Below are 21,803 nucleotides of genomic sequence, written 5' to 3'. Positions count from 1 at the left end.
CTTTTCCCACTTGGATTCGTCAATCTTGAACTTCAAACAACTTTACGACATACATTGCGACACTTCACCACTACCGATTGCGCTCAAGTCACACGTTTACTTGTGCGGAAACAATGTCATTGCGAATTGCGCCACGAAAAGTGGCATCAAGCGCCCTCCCTCGAACCTCCCGCCTCGAATACCCTCTCCTCAGCCATCGAACCTCAAAATGCGCATTCTCAACATCACGACCCTCCAACCGCCGGCAACAGGTTCCAAGCCCAGTTGACTCTGTTAAACTCGGTGAAAAGCCCGCCAAAACGACCATAACCCTGACAACATCCGAACAGTCTGCCGAGAACGCAAAGAGTATGGTCGAAAGGGCTACAAAACTAGCACAAGAACGAGAAGACAAACTACGACAGGCACGATCAGCACGACTAGGAAAGCTTTCTGCGGATGCAGATAAGAGGCAAGATGCAAGGGAGAATCTGGCGTCTAGCGAGAGAAGGGAAAAGGCAAAGCAGGCTGAGGAGAGAACGAATGCCGCCGAGGAGAAGAAGAAGACTGGATTGACGAAGGAGGAGAGGGAGAAGGCGGAGAAGGAAGATTACAATAGGAGACATAAACAACTGGAGAGGTTTTGGCTCAAGTTCATGGTTGGGATGCCGATTGTCTTGGTTGTCGGTTACGAACTGTTCCAAAGACGTAAGTTGTTCCGTTTGTTGGGTAGAGATGCGCTAATATGGAGTAGTTGTTATGGGGAAAGAACAGAAGGTTATGCCATGGAAACAGGCCAAGATCAATAAGGAGAGGGAGGAGAGGGAGAGGCTTGCGATGGCGAGTGGTGGGAGTGTAGGGACGGAATGAGCGAGGAGTGTAATGGGGACTTGTGGCTCGATGCTGAACTCAAAGAGAAGCTGTCAGCCGGCGCTGCTGAAGGTTCAATGGTGTTTATATGTGTATTATTGTAATCTAACGTGTACGATATGTTGGATGTTGAAAGGAAGATGCGAAAAAGCAAGACGCCACGGGCTAGAAAGGTGGTTGGTGACATGGACGTTAATATCCGTCTGACAGCGGATGCCATGATCAAAGCGGGAATAATAAATATTTACCGATGCTCTTTTCTTTATCGTCGCTACTACCACAAGATGCTTGGAGTAATGGCGTCACATCTGGCTCAGGAGATCGATCAGGGACAAGTAAATGGTTGCCCAAGTCATAGTGTATATATCATATGTCCATCTAAAATAGACAAAAAAAGATAAAAGTAATTACATAAAAATGCTAACGTTCAAAGTCGTAGAATATGAAAAGAATGTTTTTCTCCGACTCCTCCCTCCAATGCCCATTTCATCATGCCCCAGATGTGTTGCTTACTTGGACTGCTGGCACTTGAAGCAATCCTGCTCGTAGAACTTGACCCAAGAAGTGCTCTTCTTGGTGATCTTTCCACTCTTGTACAGCTTACACTTGGCAGCGCTGTTGTAGAACGCAGGCTGGTAGCTGAAGTACTTGCAGTCCTTTCCATAGTCAATACAGCTCTTGGCACAGTTCTCAAGGCACGACGCATCGCCCGCGACATTGATCTTCTCCTCCTGACAGATCTCACCGCTTGTTCCGCAGTGCGTGTCCTTGGCGCACTTCTCAAACGCAGGGACGTACTTGGAGCACGTAGCAGGAGGTATAGGCGTAGGAGTGTTGGAGCAGGTGTAGCACGTATCGAGATCGTAGAACTTGACACCCGTGTTACAAGGGGTGAAGCTAAGCTGTGACAAGGGTGCAGAGTAGAGCTGGCAGTAACCGCCGGCGCTACGGAACTTGGGGGTGTAGGAGAAGGTCTTGCAGGTGAGGGTTGTGCCGCAGAGCTTGCCGCAGGCGTTGACGTCGGTGACGGATGTGGCCTGGCCGAGCTTCTGGGTGGAGCGGCAGGAGACCTTGCCTTGCTTGCCGCAGGTTGAGGGGGCGTTGGGGAGGGGAACGTAGTTGGTGCAGACGGGGGCTGCTGTGGTTGTGGTGGGAGCCTCGGTAGTGGACTGAGCTTCGGTTGTGGTGGTTGTAGGAGCCTCAGTGGTAGAAGCAGCCTCGGTGGTAGTGGTTGAAGCCTCACCAGCCTCGGTGGTAGTTGTAGAAGCGACGGCAGCCTCGGTGGTGGTGGTAGAACCCTCACCGGCCTCAGTAGTAGTTGTAGCAGTAGTCTCAACACCAGCCTCAGTTGTCGTGGTGGATCCAGCAGCCTCAGTGGTAGTAGTAGCCTGACCACAACCAGCATAGCAGATCTCAAACTCGTAGAACTCAGACTCCTCTGCAGAAGCACAGCTGTTAATCTGAAGCTCACTCACAGTTTGAGTGTAGAAAGTGCAAGTGGATGAAGAAGCCTTGTAAGCGAAGGACTTGCAGCCAGAGACCTCGCTACACTTGCTAGCACACACATCGGCGCTGCTACCAGTGTCGGTGGAGATATAGGTCTTGTAGGACTTGCCCTTGACGGCGCAGTTGGTGGAGGGAGGGTTGGGGACGGGAGTGTAGCCGGTGCAGACGGAGTCGGTGGTGGTGGAGGCAGCTTCAGTGGTGGAAGACTCGACGCCAGCTTCGGTGGTGGTGGTAGCAGTGGTATCAACACCAGCGGCTGTGGTGGTAGTAGTGTCAGAGCCAGCCTCAGTGGTAGTGGTATCAACACCAGCAGCAGTAGTGGTAGTATCAGAACCGGCCTCAGTGGTGGTTGTAGATCCAGCACCAGCTTCAGTGGTAGTAGTGCCAGTCTCCGAGCCAGTCTCGGTAGTGGTAGTGTCAACACCAGCAGCAGTGGTAGTAGTGGATCCAATAACGGCCTCAGTAGTCGTAGTTCCACTCTCAGTGGTAGTAGCACCACCCTCATCGCAAGAGTAGCAAGCTTCAAAGTCATAAAACTCCAAGACAGGCGAACCCTCACCAACATTCAAGCTGCTAATGGGAACCTTGTACAGGTAGCAAGTATTGCTCGCGTCCAGAGCGAATGAGACACACTTGTCGTTGGGCTTAGTGGTATCGTGGTAGACACCGCAGCTGCGAGCACAGTCTGCGGTGTTGGAGTTACCGAGACCTGCGAGGTTGTTGAAGAAGGCGCTGGGGCCGCTGGTGGCGCCTCGGACGGCACAGTTGGTGGAGGGAGGGTTGGCGATGGGAGTGTAGGCTGTGCAGCCGGCGGAGGTTGTGGTTGTGGCAGCGGCTGTTGTTGTATCTGTGTTGGCTGTGAGGGTCTCGGTAGCTGAGGTCTCAGTGGTAGCACCAGGAGCAGTTGTAGTCTCGGTCTGGGAACCAGTGGCTGAGGTCTCAGTGTCGGTTGTGCCTGTAGCATGGGCTGTACCAGAGGTCTCAGTCTCAGATCCTGTGGCAGTTGTTGTTCCAGTCTCGGAACCAGTAGCGGAGGTCTCGGTCTCTGAGCCGGTAGCAGTTGTAGTTCCAGCTGAAGCAGTACCGGTAGTTTCGGTAGCAGAGCCAGTAGCGGAGGTCTCAGTCTCAGTTCCAGTAGTCTGCGATCCAGTGACAGTCTCAGTACCAGAGGTAGTTGTGCCTTCACCACATCCAAAGCAAAGATCCAGATCATAGAAGTGGCTGGCATCGGAACCCTCGTTAAACACATATCCAAGTGAAGAAACAGGGGCCTTGTACAAGGTACAAGAAGAGCCCTTGATGGAGAAAGACTTGCAGCCAACAGTCATACCGCAAGTGTTACCACACTGAGCATAGTCGGTAACAGTGATAGGAGATCCAATGACCTTGTCAGCGCAGTTGGGTGCAACGCCCGTCTTGCCGCAATCAGCGGGGACGATGTCAGTGTAGGGAGTGTAGTGAGAGCAAGCAGCTCCAGTGGTGGTAGTAGCAGCAGTCTTAGTAGTAGCAGTAGAAGAAAGAATGTCGGTTGAGCCAGAAGTAGTGACGACAGCGGCAGTTGAACCGCTTGTTGTGACAGGCTTGGGCTTACAAGGGCTGGCGTCGGCCATGGCCAGAGCAGCCAAGATGGCTGCAAAGACCTTTGAGGAAGGCATTGTGAAGGTAGGTTATTAAGCTATTGTAGCAAGGGTAACGATTGTAAGTGAGAATAAAGATCCTCGTGTAGTGAGTGGAAATGTAGTTGGTAGAGAGTATCAAGTCAAAAGAGTGACGGGGCAAATGCACAGCAACAGCAAGAAAAGAAGGTGAGTGTTACCGCTGAGAAAGACAGTCACAGAACGAACGTACGACACCGGATATATAAGAGTCTTTCATCGAATTCTTGGCTTAATTACCGATCCATCCACCTCAATCGCCGCTGGTACGATCTAGCAAGCAAAGTCACTTCGCACCAAAGATCCAAATCCCACACCAAAAGTGCGCCGCAGCGTTAGAGCCATCTTCTAAATCTGGACTCCACCTGGTGAAGCTATCACGATTCGGGGATGGAAGAATCGATAGCTTGCGGTGTCGTGGTGGGGAGGAGGTGGCTAGTCAGGGGTGCAGACCGTTTGGTGGCGTCTTGGTTTATAACGCTACGGGAAATAAAATGAAACGTACAGGTAAGGGTCACTGAGGATGGGGTTTTGTTAGGGCAGAGTAGGAGTAGTCAGTGGTGGTTGTGGTGATTGGAGAGAGTGTCTCGGTGAGTGGGAGACGTGGGCCGGTGCCTGAAACGTGAGACTGGATGACAGCTACAGTTTTCATGGCATCAACTACTGTGTATTCTGCTCTATGACTTCAACAGGCTTGATTGTCAGGAGTAACCTTTGAAGGCATTCTCCAAATCCCATGCCCATCAACCGCCGTCATAACGCCACCATCCACAACACTCAGCGCTTATCACCAACTAACACTCTCAAAGAAGCCTAACAAACAATGACGTCTACCAAAATCTTGGCTAATGCCGACAATCCGACACTCAAGCCCTCACTTCACCATCTACCATAGAATCAGACACGACCAGCTGAACTACGGGTCTCCCCTAACAAACGTACCCCAGTCAATCACCTTTTAGCGCCGCCGTAATTTACCACTTTTTGCGCCGTGGCGTTGAGAAAGGGGAGGAATTGCGTACGCCTCCTACTGCTGTCAGAGCAATTCGTATCGAGTCTATTGAGTAACTATCGACGGGTGACAAGTTGATAGATCGTGGAGTTTGGGAAAAAAGCATCAGTGGCATTTTCTACTCGGCCGAGATGAAGATGTTTTGAGAGGGTTCAATGTGTAGGCGATGGCCCACAGAATGTTTGCTCGTTTAAATTGTTTCGTTTGTAGCACAGGCAGGTACCCGAAGAAAAAGCATGTCATTCCTTGGCAGGGGGAACACTCAGACCCTCAACTCAACAAAGACTCACTCACTCACTCACTCACTCATCACATGGTAGGTACAGTTCTCTCGGCCTCTCCACCGTCGTCGTCCGAGAAAACATGGCTTGACTTGGTCTCGTTTCAACTAACGCTTGCTCCACTGACGTTTGGGCTAACTCCACTGAGGCTGGCTTCTTCTTGTTTCTGGTTCTGGTAGCAGATAAAGAACATAAAACGTGGTGGGTGGGACACACGAATAACGGAATAAGGCTAGACATGTTTATGTTTGCGAGCTAGATCGATTTGACCCATAACGCAGTCTTACGATGCGCCGATAAGGGCTTGGCGAGCGATTGCGGACCCGAGAATTTGGAACGCTGTGGAAGTGGAAGAAGAAGTGGAGGTTGAAGGCATTCGGAGTTTGTGAATACGGAAGAGATGGTAATAGAGTTCTTCTTCACTACGACAAGTCTGCAAATATTCACCATAGAATTAAGATATCATCTAAATTTATGGAAATGCCATCTAAATTTAGGATAAGTCCCCTATCTATGAATGATGTACTGTATTCCTTGCGCTGTGTAGTCTAACCTCTAGGATGTCTCGGACCTGAAAGATCGACAAATCTTCATCTGCAATGCACATCAACCGTTTCTTCCGATCTCTCTAAGAATAACTTAGCTTCGTGATCGTCGTCCCATCCTCCAAAACACACGTCTCCTCCTGCAACCTCGTGCCCCTCCACCTCGGCACCGCCCTCGTCCAAAGATACCAATACCCTACACCACCCACAAGAATAACCCACGAAAACACCGCATACAGAGCGTAAAACACTTCCCCCTCGTAGTCCGGCGGTCTGAAAAACGGCGCCACTATTAAAGCGCAGCTCATCGCTATCCTAATACTCACCGCGGGCATCCACGCCTTAAAGGGTCGCTTGAGGTCTGGACGTTGGAAGCGGAGCTTCACAAGGCCGATTGCTACGGCGAGCCCGATGAGCTGCGCGGCGTATCCGTCGATGTCGAGAATGAGAGAGTAGATTGAATCAGAGGGTGGGAGGATCATGACGAGAAAGGAGGGGATGTAGTGGATTATGAAGCCACCCATGGGAGAGTTGAATGGTCGTGAGGAGGAGAGGAGGGATGAGTATGGGAGGAAGCCTTGTCTTGCGATTTCTTGCTTCATGCGTGCCTATTCCCGTTAACAATCACTCGTAGACGATGGCCGAGGGACTTACCATTGCGAAAGCAACGACCATGACATTCCCAACTGACGATAATGCCACAGCTGTCGGGAGAACAACTCTCCCAAACTTCTCACCAAACAACCTCTCAAAGAACAGCGCAGCAATGAGTTCACCACTCCCTCTGATCTCTTCAATCGGCACCACCAGAAAATAAGCAATGTTAACAAGCATGTACAATCCACACGCCGTCCCCAGCGCTGTCAGCGCAACAGACCTCAACGTCCTCACAGGCTGCTTGACTTCATTCATGACGTTCGCAGCATTATCCAATCCCGCGAATGAATAAAAGACCTTGAAGAGACTCGTGGCGATGACGCCCCAGTTCCAGCTCGTCTCTTCCCAAAGGTGTTCCCATGCGAGTTGATGCGTGAGTGGTGCGGATGTAGTGTTGGGACGGAAGATGACGACGTAGAAGCCTGAGAGGATCATAAAGACGATGATACCGATTTTTATCCAGCCCAGAACATCCTGGATCTTGACGCCTGCTTTAGGAAACACGCTGTGTGTGATACAAACAAACGTGAGAAGTCCAACAGCGAGGCTCTTGCTCAACACATCCGTCGCTTCGACTCCCAGCGCAAATAACGCATACTTACTAAAAATAATGCAATTACTCGCTGTGAATCCCAAAAGCACAGCATACATCGCAAACAGCGTAGACGCAAGTAATCGCGGTCTTCTATACGCAAACTCAAGGTATACTTTATCACCTCCCGACCGAGGAAGCATACATCCAAACTCGAGCGACACCGCAAGACCGCAAGCTGCGATGAAAGCGCCGACTACCCATAGCGATAGCGATAATCCCGCGCTTCCGACAGATTGGACGATTGTTCCGGGTGTCGCAAAGATACCGCTGCCGACGACGCGCGATATAACGAGGATGTAAGCGCTCTGCCACGATAAATTCCTCCCAATGGTCGACGTCTCAGGGAGTACATCATCTTCTACATCTCGACTCGGGCGTATCTCCCCCGCAGCTTCACTGTCGATGGAATCATGGCGCGTAGAGGTCTTATCGGTTGAACCGTATGAGCTGCGCGATTGAAGCAGCGGCGCGTTGGACGAGTCTGCCATTTTGGATACGTTGCTGGTGAGTTATTCGGGACATTTTTGTTTCTTATGGGTTTGGGGGAGTGAAGACGTGATTGATATTGATAAGCTGTTTTCTTGTTTCGGGGCGAGACATCCGCGTGTTTTCTGGCTTGTGATGGGCTGGGCTGTGAGAGTTCGTAAGACGTGATCTGGATGGCGCAATTTGGAGTTTGTCATGGAGGGGTTGATCAGCCACCACGTGCATTAATAATGTATAAAAAAGGTGTGAAGATGGAATTGATGAAGTTTATAGATAAATGATGTCAATTCTCGCGTGACTTTACTCTTTTGTCTTTCCAGATGATGAGGCGGAATGGTGTAGGGTATCCTGCATGTGATAAACAACTGAGCTGTAGATTCTGACTGACCTACATCTCGCATAGGTACATCATGAAACAGTTTTGAAACAACTTCAAATATAGTGATAGGGTTTTGATCTTCAGGTTTATAGCCTGTAAAATGGAGAGGACGGGTTCCTGCTTGGTCTTACTTTGAAATTCAGGACTGCCAAAAGTTCCCATACTGGCCCTCTTTCAAAATTGTGTAGATAATGAAAGCTTGGAAGACTTGGTACACACCCACACGAGTGCTTCAAGGATCATAATATATTTCCATAGTAAGAGGGAGCTTCTTAGAATAGGCCTATTACGCTGGGACAACAACGTATCCGCGCACAGATCAACTCTTATTGATCCATGGCTTTGGTACTATTGCATTTCAAAAAGAAATCAGCAAACGAATGACGGGAAATATGTCCACTTGTATAACAGTGATGAGATATTGAGGAAACTTTACTCCGAGTATTGGGGCCAGGAAAAGTAAGGAACCCCCTTATAATGTATTCAGCGAAGCATCAACCATTTCACTCACGTTTCCCACGCCTAGCGTTCCACGAGGATATATGTTGAAGAAACGAGGCTGAACTCGGGCTCTGAGCCTGAAAAATGTCTTGCTATAGACTTGGTAAAGTTAATCAGATGAGGATGTCCTTCTGCAGTCCGAGGTAGCTTTCCTATCCTGAGGCTATCTCTTCGGTAGGGGAAGGGAATTGTGGTGAGCTGACTTACTTCGCAAGTCTATCAGGCTGGCTTGAAAAAGAATTCTAACGTATAAAAGCCGGTATTGAATCAAGACTCATGTTGGTCTCGGCTACTGATGAACTGACTCAACATATATCGTAAGTTATCAGTCGAACGCTAGATAAGCAGTCTCTATAGACAGATATATATAAGCTTCTCTCATATTTTGATTCATTCTATATGAGCTCCTATTATGAGGCATCTCTTAGGATGATATCTTAGCTAGAGCTCTTTTATCAGCCAGAAATCATGCCGAGAACTCAGCTGTGAAGTGATACCTGGTAATTGAGTAGGTCTTTTTCTGCAATGCGTTGAATCCGTTGACAAAACAGATGGAGTCTAATTCTGTATAGAACTTTCATGAATTACCATGTCCAAAAAACACCATATTCTCATGTGGGGAGCCCACATAAGCCCACATGGAGTCAAACAGCGCGGCATGCTTCACTTATACGCGTATGTCCCATATTGAGGCTTCTATGGGCGTGCTTCTTTTGTTCTAGCTCAGACATCTCCACATGAATTCCCCTCGCTTAAACCCGTCCTCGCTTCAACTTGCTCAAACTTCATGATGCATCTTAGTAATCGGGATCTAATTGTCCACCAATGCCTGAACCACAAGGCCTCCACGGTCAATGCAGAGTCACTTGACAAGCGGAGCAGGTTTCTATCTCGACGATCAGAGTGTTGATCTCGCTGGGCATCTGAGCACAAGACTTCTCGGCACGAAGACGAATACCACGGCACAGACAGTATCCTTGTTGACAGCATCACTGCAGTGTGGACCCTGATTTGTCTTGATCCAGGATATGATTCTTGTTTATATACGAAAGACAAGATTTTGATCATCATAACAAAACACACGAGCTGAGACATTCCGCAGGAACATGAAAAGCCAAGGACGTGAATGCCACCCGCTGTTTCTTTTCCTCGCTGCAACTTATCCGAATGCTGACGCGGACATGGTAGCGTTGCAGTGCAGATGTTACAGCTGCGGACCTATCATTCCAGACCACAATACACCGTGTAAAGCTTATGTATTACCATCCCTTTGGAAAAGAAAAAAGGTGAAGCTTATCGGGTTTCCAATGCCGTGATTATAATGCGGACTGAAGGAGGATCAAGCACATACGACCATACCTACCAGAGAACTCGGGATCCCGTCCGCTCTCCCATAGATAAGCTGGTAAGGGGCGGATTAGTAGTTGGGTCGGTGACGACCAGCGAATCCCCGCTGTTGTATGTTATCTTTTGCTCTCTCTCAGAAATGCTCATATTTTTGCTGTCGTGTTGGTTAATATGCCAAGAATAGAGCCGATATAGTTACCAAAACGTCGATAGTCAGATTGCGGGGGAATCGCCGCACTCCACCAACTCTGAAGATCCCACCCGCAAAGAACCCAACTTCCTCAGACCAATTGCAACCCTGATCCCTTGCTCACCCCCGCTCGTCATCTTCGTGTAATGGTCCTTTTCCGGGGGCAAGTCTCAAGAAACAATGATTGCCGACCATAAACTCTCGAGCCCTCTCTTGGCGTGGCTCTCTCCCCGCATTTTAGAAGCTGTTGATGGATCCCGGATGTTCCAGAGCCCAAAGCCTATTTGTCCGGGAAGAACCCTGGAGGTAAACGACATGGGTAGCTAACGCCCGTAAAGTCGTAATCTTACATGCAACTCGAATCCTTGATATTTCTGTGTTGGTTTGTATCGAGTGGGCTTGGTTCGCTCTCGGGATAAGGGAAGTTTGCCTGATGTAGGATATCATACATGATACGTTATATTTGTACTATTTGCAGGACGGTGGGAGCTGCTTTATCCGGCGGGGATCAGAGTTGCACTGGAATTGCTCAAGATCGGATATGAAAGTGCGAGCCAGTTCTGCTACCAAAGTTCACCATGAGTTTCAGACCGGATCAGACGGATATCAATGCCCCTTTAACGACATTCCCAAACCAACCTTTCAAACTCAATTGTTTCTCTCTTGTCTTCTAATAGGAGAAGGAAGTCTCGGGAAACTTTAACCCGCAGTCAAAGCGGCGGAGCAGATGATATCCCAGACATGCAGGCCAAGCAAGATACCGTGCCCAGCCTGCCCAGCATCTCTCCCCCAGACGAAAAGCAAAGCTAGAGCTGATTAGAATGAAACCATTATCCACAATCTTATTACCCCAGATGACCCTACCATGCATATGCCATTGGTGCCCGCAATCTTGTATCGAGAGGGGTTCGCAGAGTTGATGATACTGCATCCAGCATTCGATGGACATGCTACCAACCTTCGGGGATCATTCGGCATCTGATACACAGTAAAGATCGTTATACAGACTCTGTGCATGTTATAAATAAGCTGTAGAGTTCTCCCCGTTATCAGAAAATCAAGCAGCTTCAAAGGTTGCAGCTTCTTCATCATGGCGACTCCCAACTCGTACGCGAACAGCCTCGGCGTCCTGCCAGAGGAGTTCGACATCATTGTGTGCGGTGGTGGAAGCTGCGGTTGTGTCGTTGCTGGACGATTGGCGAATCTTGACCATAACCTCAAGGTCCTGCTTATCGAGGCTGGCGAGAGCAACCTCAACAACCCTTGGGTGTTTAGGCCTGGTATCTATCCCCGTAACATGAAGCTGGACTCCAAGACGGCTTCGTTTTACAAGTCTCGTCCTAGCAAGTGGCTTGCTGGACGTGCTGCTACTGTGCCATGTGCTCATGTGAGTTGAACTTTGAGGGGAGTGAAGATCATGAACTAACTGTAGCAGATCCTTGGCGGTGGTTCTTCCATCAACTTCATGATGTACACTCGAGCTAGTGCCTCAGACTGTAAGCTCAACTCACTTGATACCACCTAAAACACCACTAAACAACTCCAGACGACGACTTCCAAGCCAAGGGCTGGACCACTGAGGAACTCCTCCCTCTTATGAGAAAGCACGAGACCTACCAGCGCCACTCTGTCAACCCAGACATCCACGGCTTCGAGGGCCCCATCAAGGTCTCCTTCGGCAACTACACCTACCCCGTAAAGGACGACTTCCTCCGCGCCGCTGAGTCCCAAGGCATCCCCTTCGTCGACGATCTTCAAGATCTCTCCACCGGCCACGGCGCAGAGCACTGGCTCAAATGGATCAACCGAGACACGGGCCGTCGCAGCGACTCAGCGCACGCCTATGTCCATGCCACACGCGCCAAGCACAGTAACTTGTACTTGGCCTGCAACACAAAGGTCGACAAGATCATCATGGAGAATGGTCGTGCCGTTGGTGTTCAGACTGTTCCTACCAAGCCGCTGCACCCGAACCAGCTGCAGACGCGAATCTTCCGTGCTAGAAAGCAGATTGTCGTTAGTGGCGGTACGCTTTCTTCGCCTTTGATTCTTCAGCGCTCTGGTATCGGTGACCCCCAGAAGCTTCGCGCTGCTGGCGTCGAGCCCAAGGTTGATCTTCCTGGAGTTGGACTCAATTTCCAGGATCATTATCTTACATTTTCGGTTTATCGGGCTAAGCCTGAGACTGAGAGTTTCGATGACTTTGTTCGTGGAGACCCTGAGGTTCAAAAGGTAAGCCCATCACAGTTCTCGGGTTAGAGTTGTACTAATGAGATGAGTAGCGCGTCTTTGATGAATGGCACCAGAAGGGCACTGGACCCCTTGCCACCAACGGCATTGAGGCTGGTGTCAAGATCCGACCTACTGAGCAAGAGCTCAAGGACTTCGAGAGGTGGCCTACGCCTCATTTCACTGAGGGCTGGAAGTCTTACTTCAAGAACAAGCCTGACAAGCCTGTTATGCATTACTCTGTGATTGCCGGCTTCTTCGGTGATCACATGCTCATGTAAGTCCACTGATACAGTAAAGCCTGTGTTGGTACTGACTGGTTACAGGCCCCCTGGAAAGTTCTTCTCCATGTTCCACTTCCTCGAGTATCCTTTCTCTCGTGGCTTTACTCACATCAAGAGTGCTGATCCATACGATACTCCCGACTTTGATGCTGGATTTGTAAGTCACATTACCCCTTGTCATGAATAAACACTGACCAACTCAGATGAACGACGAGCGTGATATGGTCCCCATGGTCTGGGGATACATCAAGTCTCGTGAGACTGCCCGCCGCATGGACGCCTACGCTGGTGAAGTCGAGAACATGGTAGGTCCTCCACTATCTAGTGTACAACAGCAACTAACCCTTTTAGCACCCCTTCTTCGACTACGACAGCCCTGCTCGTGCTCATGATCTTGACCTGGATACCACCAAGCAATACGCTCTCCCTGGTAACCTCACTGCTGGTATTGGCCACGGAAGTTGGTCGTCTCCTCTCCCCGAGGCAGACCGCAAGCCCGGTGCCAACATCCTCAACTCCAACAAGGCTCACATCCGCGAGGAGCTCAAGTACAGTGATGCCGACATCAAGGCCGTCGAAGGTAAGCCCCATCAACCCCACCTCCATCTCCATCTCCAGCATGCTAACCTATGTCTACAGAATGGGTCAAGCGCCACACCGAATCAACCTGGCACTGCCTCGGCACATGCTCCATGGCTCCCAAGGAGGGTAACAGCATCGTCAAGCACGGTGTTCTCGACGAGAGACTCAACGTCCACGGCGTCAAGGGTCTCAAGGTCGCTGATCTGTCCATCTGCCCTGACAACGTCGGCTGCAACACGTACTCTACTGCTCTGCTCATTGGTGAGAAGGCTGCTATGCTTGTTGCGGAGGATCTTGGATATTCTGGTGAGGCTTTGGAGATGAAGGTTCCCACTTACCAGGCACCTGGTGAGCTTGAGGTTCGATATCGTCTGTAAGAATGAGATGACATGAGGAGAAGCAGACATGATATTGTTATGAGTTTGGGGATGAGGCCAGATTGAGTAGCCAATCTAAATTGATTTAGCGAATGAATTGATGAATATGTTTCATTTTATGGTATATCCTGTTGTGGCGCATTGGAATCGGGCTTGGCATACGAAGGAGTCATGCTGATATTTACAACGAGTCTGTTCCAAAGCATCATGAATATTTCAAGTGAGCAATGTGGTACGCATGAACTAGTGAGGCTGATTTAGAGGTAGCCTGTCAAAGCAATCGTGGCGTTTTAAGCTTAATCTTGTGACACTTGTGAGCCTCAGTGACATGTCAGCTGGTTTATGCGGTCATACTTGAAATCATTGTGATGTTTGATTTATTGATGTTTATTAAAATCTAAATCCCATAAACTAGAAGCTTATAGAGGCCAACGTTACTGTATGAAAATGGTAATATTTCAATTTCCAGTAAGAATTATAAAGACAAATCATCAAAGCATTCGTTAGTTTGATATATGTAAAGCCGTCATCTCTCCTCCACAAACCCCTTAGTACTAGTTCCTCTCCCCTAACCCATCTCAACGGTAGTGATTATCAGAAGGCATCTCATGGACCTGACCATCTTGAAGTCCCTGATTTCCCTGTGGGTGTAGTTCTTGCGGCTGTGCCTGAGAAGGATATGGAGAGCCTTGAGGATATTGACCCCACGCCTGGTTCTGCACAGGCGTAGTAGCAGTCTGCGCCGTAATCATTGACTCTCTCCACTCAGACTGTGTTGGCGACGTGACATCCGATTTAGGATAATGCTGCGCCATAGGAGGTACAGTATCGCCATAAGGACCTGGGGGAGGCATCGATGAAGCTGCTGTCACGGGTGGTTGTTGGGGTGACGGTTGTGCGGCGTTCTTGTTCTTGTTCTTTCGCCAAAGCCAGAATGCGCCGAGAACTACCAGGGAGAGTGCGACGAAACCGCCAATGGAGCCTCCGACGATAGCACCGACGGGTGTTGAACTTCCGCCGCCGCCTGAATCCGATTCAGTGGGCTCAGCTTCTGAAGTCGTCGATGAAGGTTCCTCTGTCGATGATCCAGACTCCGAGCTTGAGGCAATAGTTGATGAAGTTTCGTCAGAAACCATTGTCGTAGAGAAGCTGCGGCCCTTTTGACTGGTGTATGTAAACTCAACATCCTGGGCGGCTGTCACTGATGCCGTTGCGCATCTGAAGCCAACAACACCAGAAGGATAGTTATATGTTCCGCAATAAGGTGAAGCCGTATTGGTGCTAATACAGTCAGTTATGTACTCACTATCAAGCCAATTGTCTCACTCACCAAAGGAGGTTATACTGGTTACTCTGACAAACATCATTGCAGAGTTTCGTATCCAGAGCATCATCCCTCTCCAAACAGCGATTGTACGCCTGAGTGCCGCAAAAGATCGCAGTAGCATACCGCAACTCCCAACTACACTTGTCTCCGTTGGCGCAAGTAATCGCATTTCCAGGTGAACCAGACAAAAAACCGCATGTTGAATCAGGACTAACAACAAGCGTGAACGTCGATTCCGTAGCGGTAGTCTCCTGTCGTTTCCCCAGCGCCAAATGCCTCAGATCAGAAATCCCCACAATGGGGGTCGGATCAGGCTGATACATGTAGCCCGCATCTCGTCGCTTTGTCGCCTCAGCGATGGCTAGAGCGTTTGCTCCGGCGGAAACACCAAGCAATAGGCCGTGATACTTCATCTTTGCACCACAACACTTAACAATGACGAGTTTCAGTGTCAGCAGAAGAAAAAAGGAAAAAGAGATGAGAAATCACGGGCGGGGTTTCTCATCTCTTTTGGAGGCAGAGCGGAAAATTAAGGATTGACGGGGGTTGGTTGGTGCTTGGAGCGAGGGTATGAGTGGTGCCAAGAACGAGGCGTTTTTTGGGATGGGCAGTTTTGGGAGACATGGCTAGGCTTTCTATGGCCGGATTAGTTGGGTTGTCACGATGATCCTGGTTAGGCGTGTTGCTTAAGGATAACGCCAAGATCTGACACTTTGTGCAGTCGACATGATGCTCCTTTAGTTACGGCACTGCTCGAGATGACGATGATTCGACCTGAATGAGTCTTTCTGATCTTCTTGACTCAAAGACATACTCATCGAGGTTCATCTTGACCACCAAACATTTGTTGAGTGAATTTCCAACCCTGCCCAAAGCTGAAACAACCTTGTCGTTCCTGTCCAACGGTCATGCAAGGTTGGCCGCGCAGGTAACCAATTCCGTCCTAGACCTGCGGACCCTAGCTCAGCCCTCTTTAGACTGCGATCCTTCAAGAAGCAACCATTAAGCGGTCAGGTTTTAATGTGACAGGCCCATTGTCTCAATAACCGGGCGTCTGCGGTTATTTCTCTAGAGATTTTAAAACTCCCGCCTCAAAAGCCGCTCGAGTTCAATTGTTTCAAGCACATAATCGTCGAAAGATACTATCTGAATATTAGGTGATAACCTTGTTTCTGCAATGTGAGACGGATGACCACGCAGTTTAGAGGCACAGATATGCGGCTAGGAAATGGCCCCCAAATTATTCGCCTTAAGTTTAATAAATCAAGGAAATAAAATTCCGAGGTGCATGGCCTGTCGAGACGAATGTAATAATCGGATCTGTTGTTACATCCATGATTGGAACCAGTTATCTGTCTTTGTGCCTGGCTTCCTATACTCCCCAGATATAATCTCATTAATGCTAAAGTCGACTCGCATGGTCACATCCCATGCCATCAAAATATCTGCATCAGGCAAAGTACCTTGGAGAACTTGGGCTACGCCTACCCGCCATCAACAAAATATCTCCAATGAGAGTGGCCTAAGTGCTCAATATAGCACCCCTAATGCAAGCCAGACACCACCTATCACAATCACAGCAAGATACTGATCTGCCTGGCCTATTCTCCGATATCTACCTCTTCAAACCTCGCGCACAAGATTCCCGGCCAGGTCCAGAGCCGCTTGGCCTGTTCTTTGACAGGGCCGTAATCAAGATCTTGCTCTCCTCCGTGCCCAACTGGTGTACCAGCGTCACGGGCTGCAGCCTTGCGTTGATGGAGTCCGGTAGCGAGGTGCTCTTTTTGCTTGGCAATAGATGTCAAGGTAATAACGCAGATGTCACATTTGTATCGTTGTTCAGCCAGATTGCGATCTCTTTGCGCTTGCGATCTTCCTGCGTGCTCACCCATCCTTGCTGAGACGGAGTTTGTCATCGGAATATCTTGGACTGTCCAAGACCCAGCATGGAGGTGCAGCTTTGGCTCATGCCGATGTTGCAGTATCCTTTCGTAGTATCATGAAGAATACACGACTCGCCATCATTGATGGCACAGTACAGGAAATATGATCCCCACGAGAAGAATCGCAAGTCACTCATGTAGCATTCATGGCAGGCTCACACGCCAGAAGAGGCTCTCTCTAAACTATCCTTGCATAGTTCGACTGCGCTCGTACAAGGAGCGTCAATTCTCAGACACTGGTAAAAATAGCTTAGACACCATGGACAATGATTTCCTCAAAACGGCAGTTGCGACAAAAGTTGCGAGCAGAATCTAAGTTCTATGTGGTAATTATAAGCTCTCAGTCCTTCTTCAGCGTGGAGGTGAATATTCCTTTGTTGATCTTGACTTGGATGTTATGTTCTCCTGTGGATGTTATCTACAGAGAGTTAGCAGAGGGTTGCTCACTAAAGGAGGAGTGTTAAACTACGCCCTGCATACCCAGTCTGAAGTCGATGTTTTTGTAGATTATCTCTCAGCCACAGGTCATCTTCAAGGAGCTTTCTCAAACCCACAGATGGATTCCCGTGATCGCCGTGAATGGTTAGGCATTGCGATTTTTTTTGTTGATTGATGGTAGTGCAATGGAGGCTAGAAGCTGGAAGCTGGGTAGAGGACCTTGCTTTCATCGCAAGCAATCCCCTTTCATCCCACCTGTAATCAGTGCAGGCCGACGGTTCAGTGAGGCGCATGAGCTATTTCACAGCGGCGATTTTGTAAACTGCTAGATGTGTTATAGCTGGGTTCTACGGCTGGAAGCATTTTTTCATCTCTAGAAGTTGAGATGAAAATGGGTAGCTTTCCTGAGGATGATCAAGGTTTGGATGGAAGTTGGTGGTGCTAGTTCTACTATTGTCAGGAACTGGATGGGTTTTCGGATGAAAGGAAATCAACCACGGCCAAGTGCCTCCTTGTTTTAAAAAGCAAGAAATGAAGTTTGTTTCCCGTTTTTTAAGATGAAAGAAGGGATCTTGTCGGCTATTTATACACAGGACAGAAAAGAGTTTGCGTTTAGTAAGTCATCGCGACTCATCACTGAAGTATAAAGAATATGCTAGCCTAAAAGGTGAAGTTTAATGCGTGAAGTGTAAGCAGCATGGTTTCTTCTTTTATGTGCGTCCCCTTACCTTTACGCTGAGAAACCAGGTGAAGGTAAATACGGATTGGTAGACTGGGCATAAGAATTGTCTTGTCTATACAGATGAGTTTTAAGGACCATAGTAGGGCAGAAGCTTATGTGTTGAAAAAGACATATCGTGTTCCTGTCAGCTGCCTAAAGTTTAACCTTAACTATCTCCATAGCTATCTAGTATCTATAGAACTTTAAAGTGTGAATGTTTTGATTTTGAGTTCGGCTTCACTGTCTCAGTTGAACCTTTTATTAAAGTTTTCTTATCCCTTTGAGTGCCACAGCCCTTAGGGAGGTCACTCGCCCCACTTAGCTTAGTCACAAGGTTAGTACGTGCGGGGTACCAGATGTTCGTAAGATATTCAACTTTAGCAAAATACCACCAAAACCTCATACCAATTGATATCTATTAAAACGATAAGTTCCCCACCGATTCTTGATGAGATACATGTGAAGGAATATGACTTCGATGATCATAGCTTTCACACACATGCACAGCAAAGAGGCCTAGGCCCCACCGGAATAATAATTAACCCGCCTGAAGAGGCAGTCGGCCGCAACTTCATGCCTTTCAATGTAGAAGATCGTGATTTTCACATCAATATACTGCCTCCAACACCACTCGAGCTATTCCAGCTTTTTGCACCTATATCCCTCGTACAGTCATGGGTCTACTACAGCGATAGCTGGGTCTCTTATCTGACGCAAAATGGCGTTATTGATAGCCATAACTCGGCCATTTCCGACCAGTCACGGATTAACCGGTGGGACGGGCTCTCGGCTGCACAAGTATATGTATGGCTCGGGTTGCTGATTTACCTAGGAATTCATAAGGAAAATACAATCAAGAGCCATTGGAGCCCCCCTTCCCTAGGTGTTCAGGCCCCCTTGCATTCAATCATCAAGTTCATGCCTCTGTGGAGGTTCCAGTTAATCTCACGCTATATACGGACTTTTGACCACACTTTGCTTAACCTAGGCAATGAAGAGGACCTTCCGAAGGCATTCCAAGCTGCTGAACCGTGGTCTGACCTCATACAGAAGGTGTCAGCTCAGCTCTATATACCAGGGAATAACGTTACTGTAGATGAGTGTATGGTCCCTTTTACAGGCAGGAGTAAGGATACAACCCTAGTCAAGAATAAGCCTACGCCTGTAGGGTTCAAAGTCTGGGTAATCGCCCAAAATGGCTTCTTTATTCGGTGGCTGTGGCATGTAAAGGCATCACCATATACCGCTGTTATCATCGAGCTGCCAAAGAAGAAGAAGAAGCTGGCTGTAGAGCCGCAACAGGGGAAGAAGAGAGAGGGAAAGCCTAAGGAGACTGTGGCCCTTAGCAATACGGCAGGAGTCGTCATTCACCTAGTTAATATGCTGCCGAAGCAGACATATCACGTCTTTATGGATAACCTCTTCTCCTCGCCCAATCTCTTCCGTGCCCTTCGAGAAGCCGGTCACGGAGCTACAGGCACAGCCCGCCCTAACTGTGGCATCACTAAGGAGCTTAAAGTTGCAAAAGGGAAGGATAAGGCAGGTGCCTCAGGCTTTAAGTATAATGAAGTAAAGTCGATCCCTATAATAGATGACCTCGTATGCCCGAGGGACTTGTTTATATGTAATTCCCTTACTAATTCGTCCTTCTTAGGTCGCTCAAATCGCTTGGAAGGATAACAGCCTCGTGTTATTTCTCTCAACTGTATACAGTGGTGCCGATAACCAACGCACGCCAAAGAGAAGAAGGAAGCCTGCTAATAAAGGGGCACAATCCAAGCCGATACAGGAGACCTTTGGTGATGCCGCAATAAAGGTTATTCCTATACCGACTGTATCTGCTTCTTATAACGATGAAATGAATCACGTGGATCGAGGAGATCAGATAAGGTCCTATACAAGCTACGAGCACCGATTTCGCCGTGGCCCGTGGCAAGCGCTCCTTTGGTCCTTCCTTCTCGATATAACACTTGCGAATAGCTTCATTTTGCAGCTCAAGACCTCACAGCCGCGGTGGCCGCCTTACAAGACCCTCGAGAGCTGGAAGAGGTGCATTTCTGACGCCCTATTTATTAAATTTGGCCAAGAAAGTGGCGCAAGGAAGAGATCTAGGTCAGGGAAAGAGGAGGACTTGAACGATACTCAATCACGGCAAAATCATCTGCAAAGGGATATCAATCATGTCAATAGGGGGATATTCTCAGATTGCCTTGCTTGCAAAGGCTTCAGGCAGGGGCAGCCCCGACCCTTTAAAAAGAGGAAGGCTGAAAATAGCTTCTTTTTGCAGCCGATAATAGGTAATGCACAAAGTCGGCACCGAGGAGGCTCGGGTAGGCAGACCTTGTACGGCTGTAAAGTCTGTGAGGTAGCGATTTGTAACAATGAAAACTGCTGGGACTTTTACCATCATACAAATTAGTATGTGTGGAGAAGTACCGCTAGTTTTATCTATTTTGATTGGTCTGATACCCCTGTCGTGACCCCGCCTAAGGGCTGTGGCACTCAAAGGGATAGTATCATAGTTGAAGAGTTAAAGCCATTTCATTCATTAATTTAGTCCTATATCGACATCCTTCATCCCGTACTGTCATTATCATCCTCCCTCCTTTCAACACAAGTAACAGATATTTCCGTCTCAATCAATATCCTATCATCCGCCATCGAGTCTCCTCGTTTTCGTCTCTTCGTGTTTGCATCCCTTGCCATGTTTCCACACTCGCTGTCCTTGGCCACATATCCAGCACCATCTTGCTCAAAAGCATTCAAATGCACAATTTGATTTCCATTCTCCGTCCCACGTGTATCATTCCCTTTTGCAACCTCCACAAGCCGATTCAAAAGGTTAAACTCAAGCTTCAACTTGATACTGTAGACAATCGCTTTGTAAGCTGTCTGAAAGTCGTAAAAGTCTGCGAATTCGAGGACCAGGATCGGAATGTCGAGAAGGATTATGATAACGTTGACAAAGAGCAGATGTCTTCTCATTCGTCGAACACCTTTCCGGTATAAAAGCCCCTCGGTCCCGAAGAACGAGGAGCACGCTTTGATGTAAATCGCCGAGATAATGAGTTCTTGGAAAAAGAACACCGTGACTTGAATCTTCTCGTAGATCTGATAAGGATGGACCCATGGATTTTTGTCGCTGCTGTTGGCGCCGTACATGAGAATAATAATCGGAATATGCAAAACAACAGCATTGGTGATAATCATAGCCAGCACAAGCTTTAGAATAAACTGGTTCCAGAAAATAAGGTGTAGTCGAGAGTATAAAACGAGCGATTGGCCCGTGACCATCAAAACCCAACCAACAGAAATAAGTGTGATATATAAAACAAAGTTATCAGAAAAGACCAAGTTCTTGAGAAGGAAGCCGATAGTATGAGGTGCAATCCCATTCGTAGCAGCCAGAAAGCTCCAAAAGTACAAGCTCTTCCGCGTCTTGAACGTCGTGAGGATAAGAACGTTGAGCTCAATAACATTGTACAAAGAAATGCCCATACAGACTGCAATGGGTATCGTTATCGAAGCGCTGCGTTGGTCGTCGCCGCCTGAGTAGCCCATCTCGAAGGCGCCTCGAAGGCAGAATTCTCTCGTCAGCTCATACTGTGAGGTGAAGAGGAGAAAGTGGAGGAGGGAGTTGTCAGATTTGTAGATCAGGCGGGGGGGCAATGTGTTAATGGATGCCCGTTGAAGGATTCTTATTACCGGGAACGTTTCCTCCGGGGAAGAGGAGGTGGCTTGTTTAGTGGGATGTAACTGGTTTGCTTTGCCACTGGTGTCATTGGTAATTACCTACTTGATATGGGCCTAGATAATCACAGACTTTCGGGGAGCTATTCTGCCCCAATAAGTTGCTATTCCAAGATACTTTTCTTATTTTTGCTTAATTATATACTTTG

General features: G+C 48.4%; 7 protein-coding genes and 1 non-coding gene across 8 annotated transcripts; 4 read left to right on the top strand and 4 right to left on the bottom strand.

Annotated features, from left to right (window-relative positions):
* The first annotated feature begins 17 nt into the window (after positions 1 to 17).
* FOXG_15440 (uncharacterized protein) lies at positions 18 to 1,240 on the top strand. The gene is made up of 2 exons (XM_018395538.1): positions 18 to 687; positions 734 to 1,240. The coding sequence occupies exons 1-2, from the start codon at positions 114 to 116 to the stop codon at positions 847 to 849; spliced, it is 690 nt and encodes a 229-aa protein (XP_018255424.1). The 5' UTR covers positions 18 to 113; the 3' UTR covers positions 850 to 1,240.
* Positions 1,119 to 4,200, bottom strand: FOXG_15439 (uncharacterized protein). Its single transcript, XM_018395537.1, has one exon. The coding sequence runs from the start codon at positions 4,008 to 4,010 to the stop codon at positions 1,359 to 1,361; it is 2,652 nt and encodes an 883-aa protein (XP_018255423.1). The 5' UTR covers positions 4,011 to 4,200; the 3' UTR covers positions 1,119 to 1,358.
* A 1,507-nt stretch (positions 4,201 to 5,707) lies between these two features.
* On the bottom strand, positions 5,708 to 7,833 carry FOXG_15438 (uncharacterized protein). Its single transcript, XM_018395536.1, has 2 exons — positions 6,503 to 7,833; positions 5,708 to 6,456 (listed from the first exon to the last, which is right to left on the bottom strand). The coding sequence occupies exons 1-2, from the start codon at positions 7,586 to 7,588 to the stop codon at positions 5,932 to 5,934; spliced, it is 1,611 nt and encodes a 536-aa protein (XP_018255422.1). The 5' UTR covers positions 7,589 to 7,833; the 3' UTR covers positions 5,708 to 5,931.
* A 1,982-nt stretch (positions 7,834 to 9,815) lies between these two features.
* On the top strand, positions 9,816 to 9,931 carry FOXG_21912. The gene has a single exon (XR_001936429.1). It is a non-coding gene; the product is annotated as a 5S ribosomal RNA (ribosomal RNA).
* A 388-nt stretch (positions 9,932 to 10,319) lies between these two features.
* FOXG_15437 (alcohol oxidase) lies at positions 10,320 to 13,782 on the top strand. The gene is made up of 8 exons (XM_018395535.1): positions 10,320 to 11,390; positions 11,439 to 11,499; positions 11,550 to 12,235; positions 12,286 to 12,509; positions 12,559 to 12,673; positions 12,720 to 12,821; positions 12,868 to 13,096; positions 13,156 to 13,782. Exons 1-8 carry the CDS (start codon positions 11,094 to 11,096, stop codon positions 13,473 to 13,475), a joined length of 2,034 nt encoding a protein of 677 aa, XP_018255421.1. The 5' UTR covers positions 10,320 to 11,093; the 3' UTR covers positions 13,476 to 13,782.
* Positions 13,783 to 13,829: 47 nt separating this feature from the next.
* FOXG_15436 (uncharacterized protein) lies at positions 13,830 to 15,336 on the bottom strand. Its single transcript, XM_018395534.1, has 2 exons — positions 14,806 to 15,336; positions 13,830 to 14,756 (listed from the first exon to the last, which is right to left on the bottom strand). Exons 1-2 carry the CDS (start codon positions 15,213 to 15,215, stop codon positions 14,054 to 14,056), a joined length of 1,113 nt encoding a protein of 370 aa, XP_018255420.1. The 5' UTR covers positions 15,216 to 15,336; the 3' UTR covers positions 13,830 to 14,053.
* Positions 15,337 to 16,044: 708 nt separating this feature from the next.
* On the top strand, positions 16,045 to 17,140 carry FOXG_21911 (uncharacterized protein). Its single transcript, XM_018402291.1, has one exon. It carries the CDS (start codon positions 16,350 to 16,352, stop codon positions 16,701 to 16,703), a length of 354 nt encoding a protein of 117 aa, XP_018255419.1. The 5' UTR covers positions 16,045 to 16,349; the 3' UTR covers positions 16,704 to 17,140.
* Positions 17,141 to 20,418: 3,278 nt separating this feature from the next.
* On the bottom strand, positions 20,419 to 21,644 carry FOXG_15435 (uncharacterized protein). Its single transcript, XM_018395533.1, has one exon. The coding sequence runs from the start codon at positions 21,463 to 21,465 to the stop codon at positions 20,479 to 20,481; it is 987 nt and encodes a 328-aa protein (XP_018255418.1). The 5' UTR covers positions 21,466 to 21,644; the 3' UTR covers positions 20,419 to 20,478.
* Positions 21,645 to 21,803: the final 159 nt, after the last annotated feature.

This window comes from Fusarium oxysporum, chromosome 5 (assembly GCF_000149955.1).
Source record: "Fusarium oxysporum f. sp. lycopersici 4287 chromosome 5, whole genome shotgun sequence".
NCBI classification, from domain to species: Eukaryota; Fungi; Ascomycota; class Sordariomycetes; order Hypocreales; family Nectriaceae; genus Fusarium; species Fusarium oxysporum.
The sequence above is the reverse complement of the archived record's forward strand: the minus strand, read 5'-3'. Positions and strand labels throughout refer to the sequence as shown.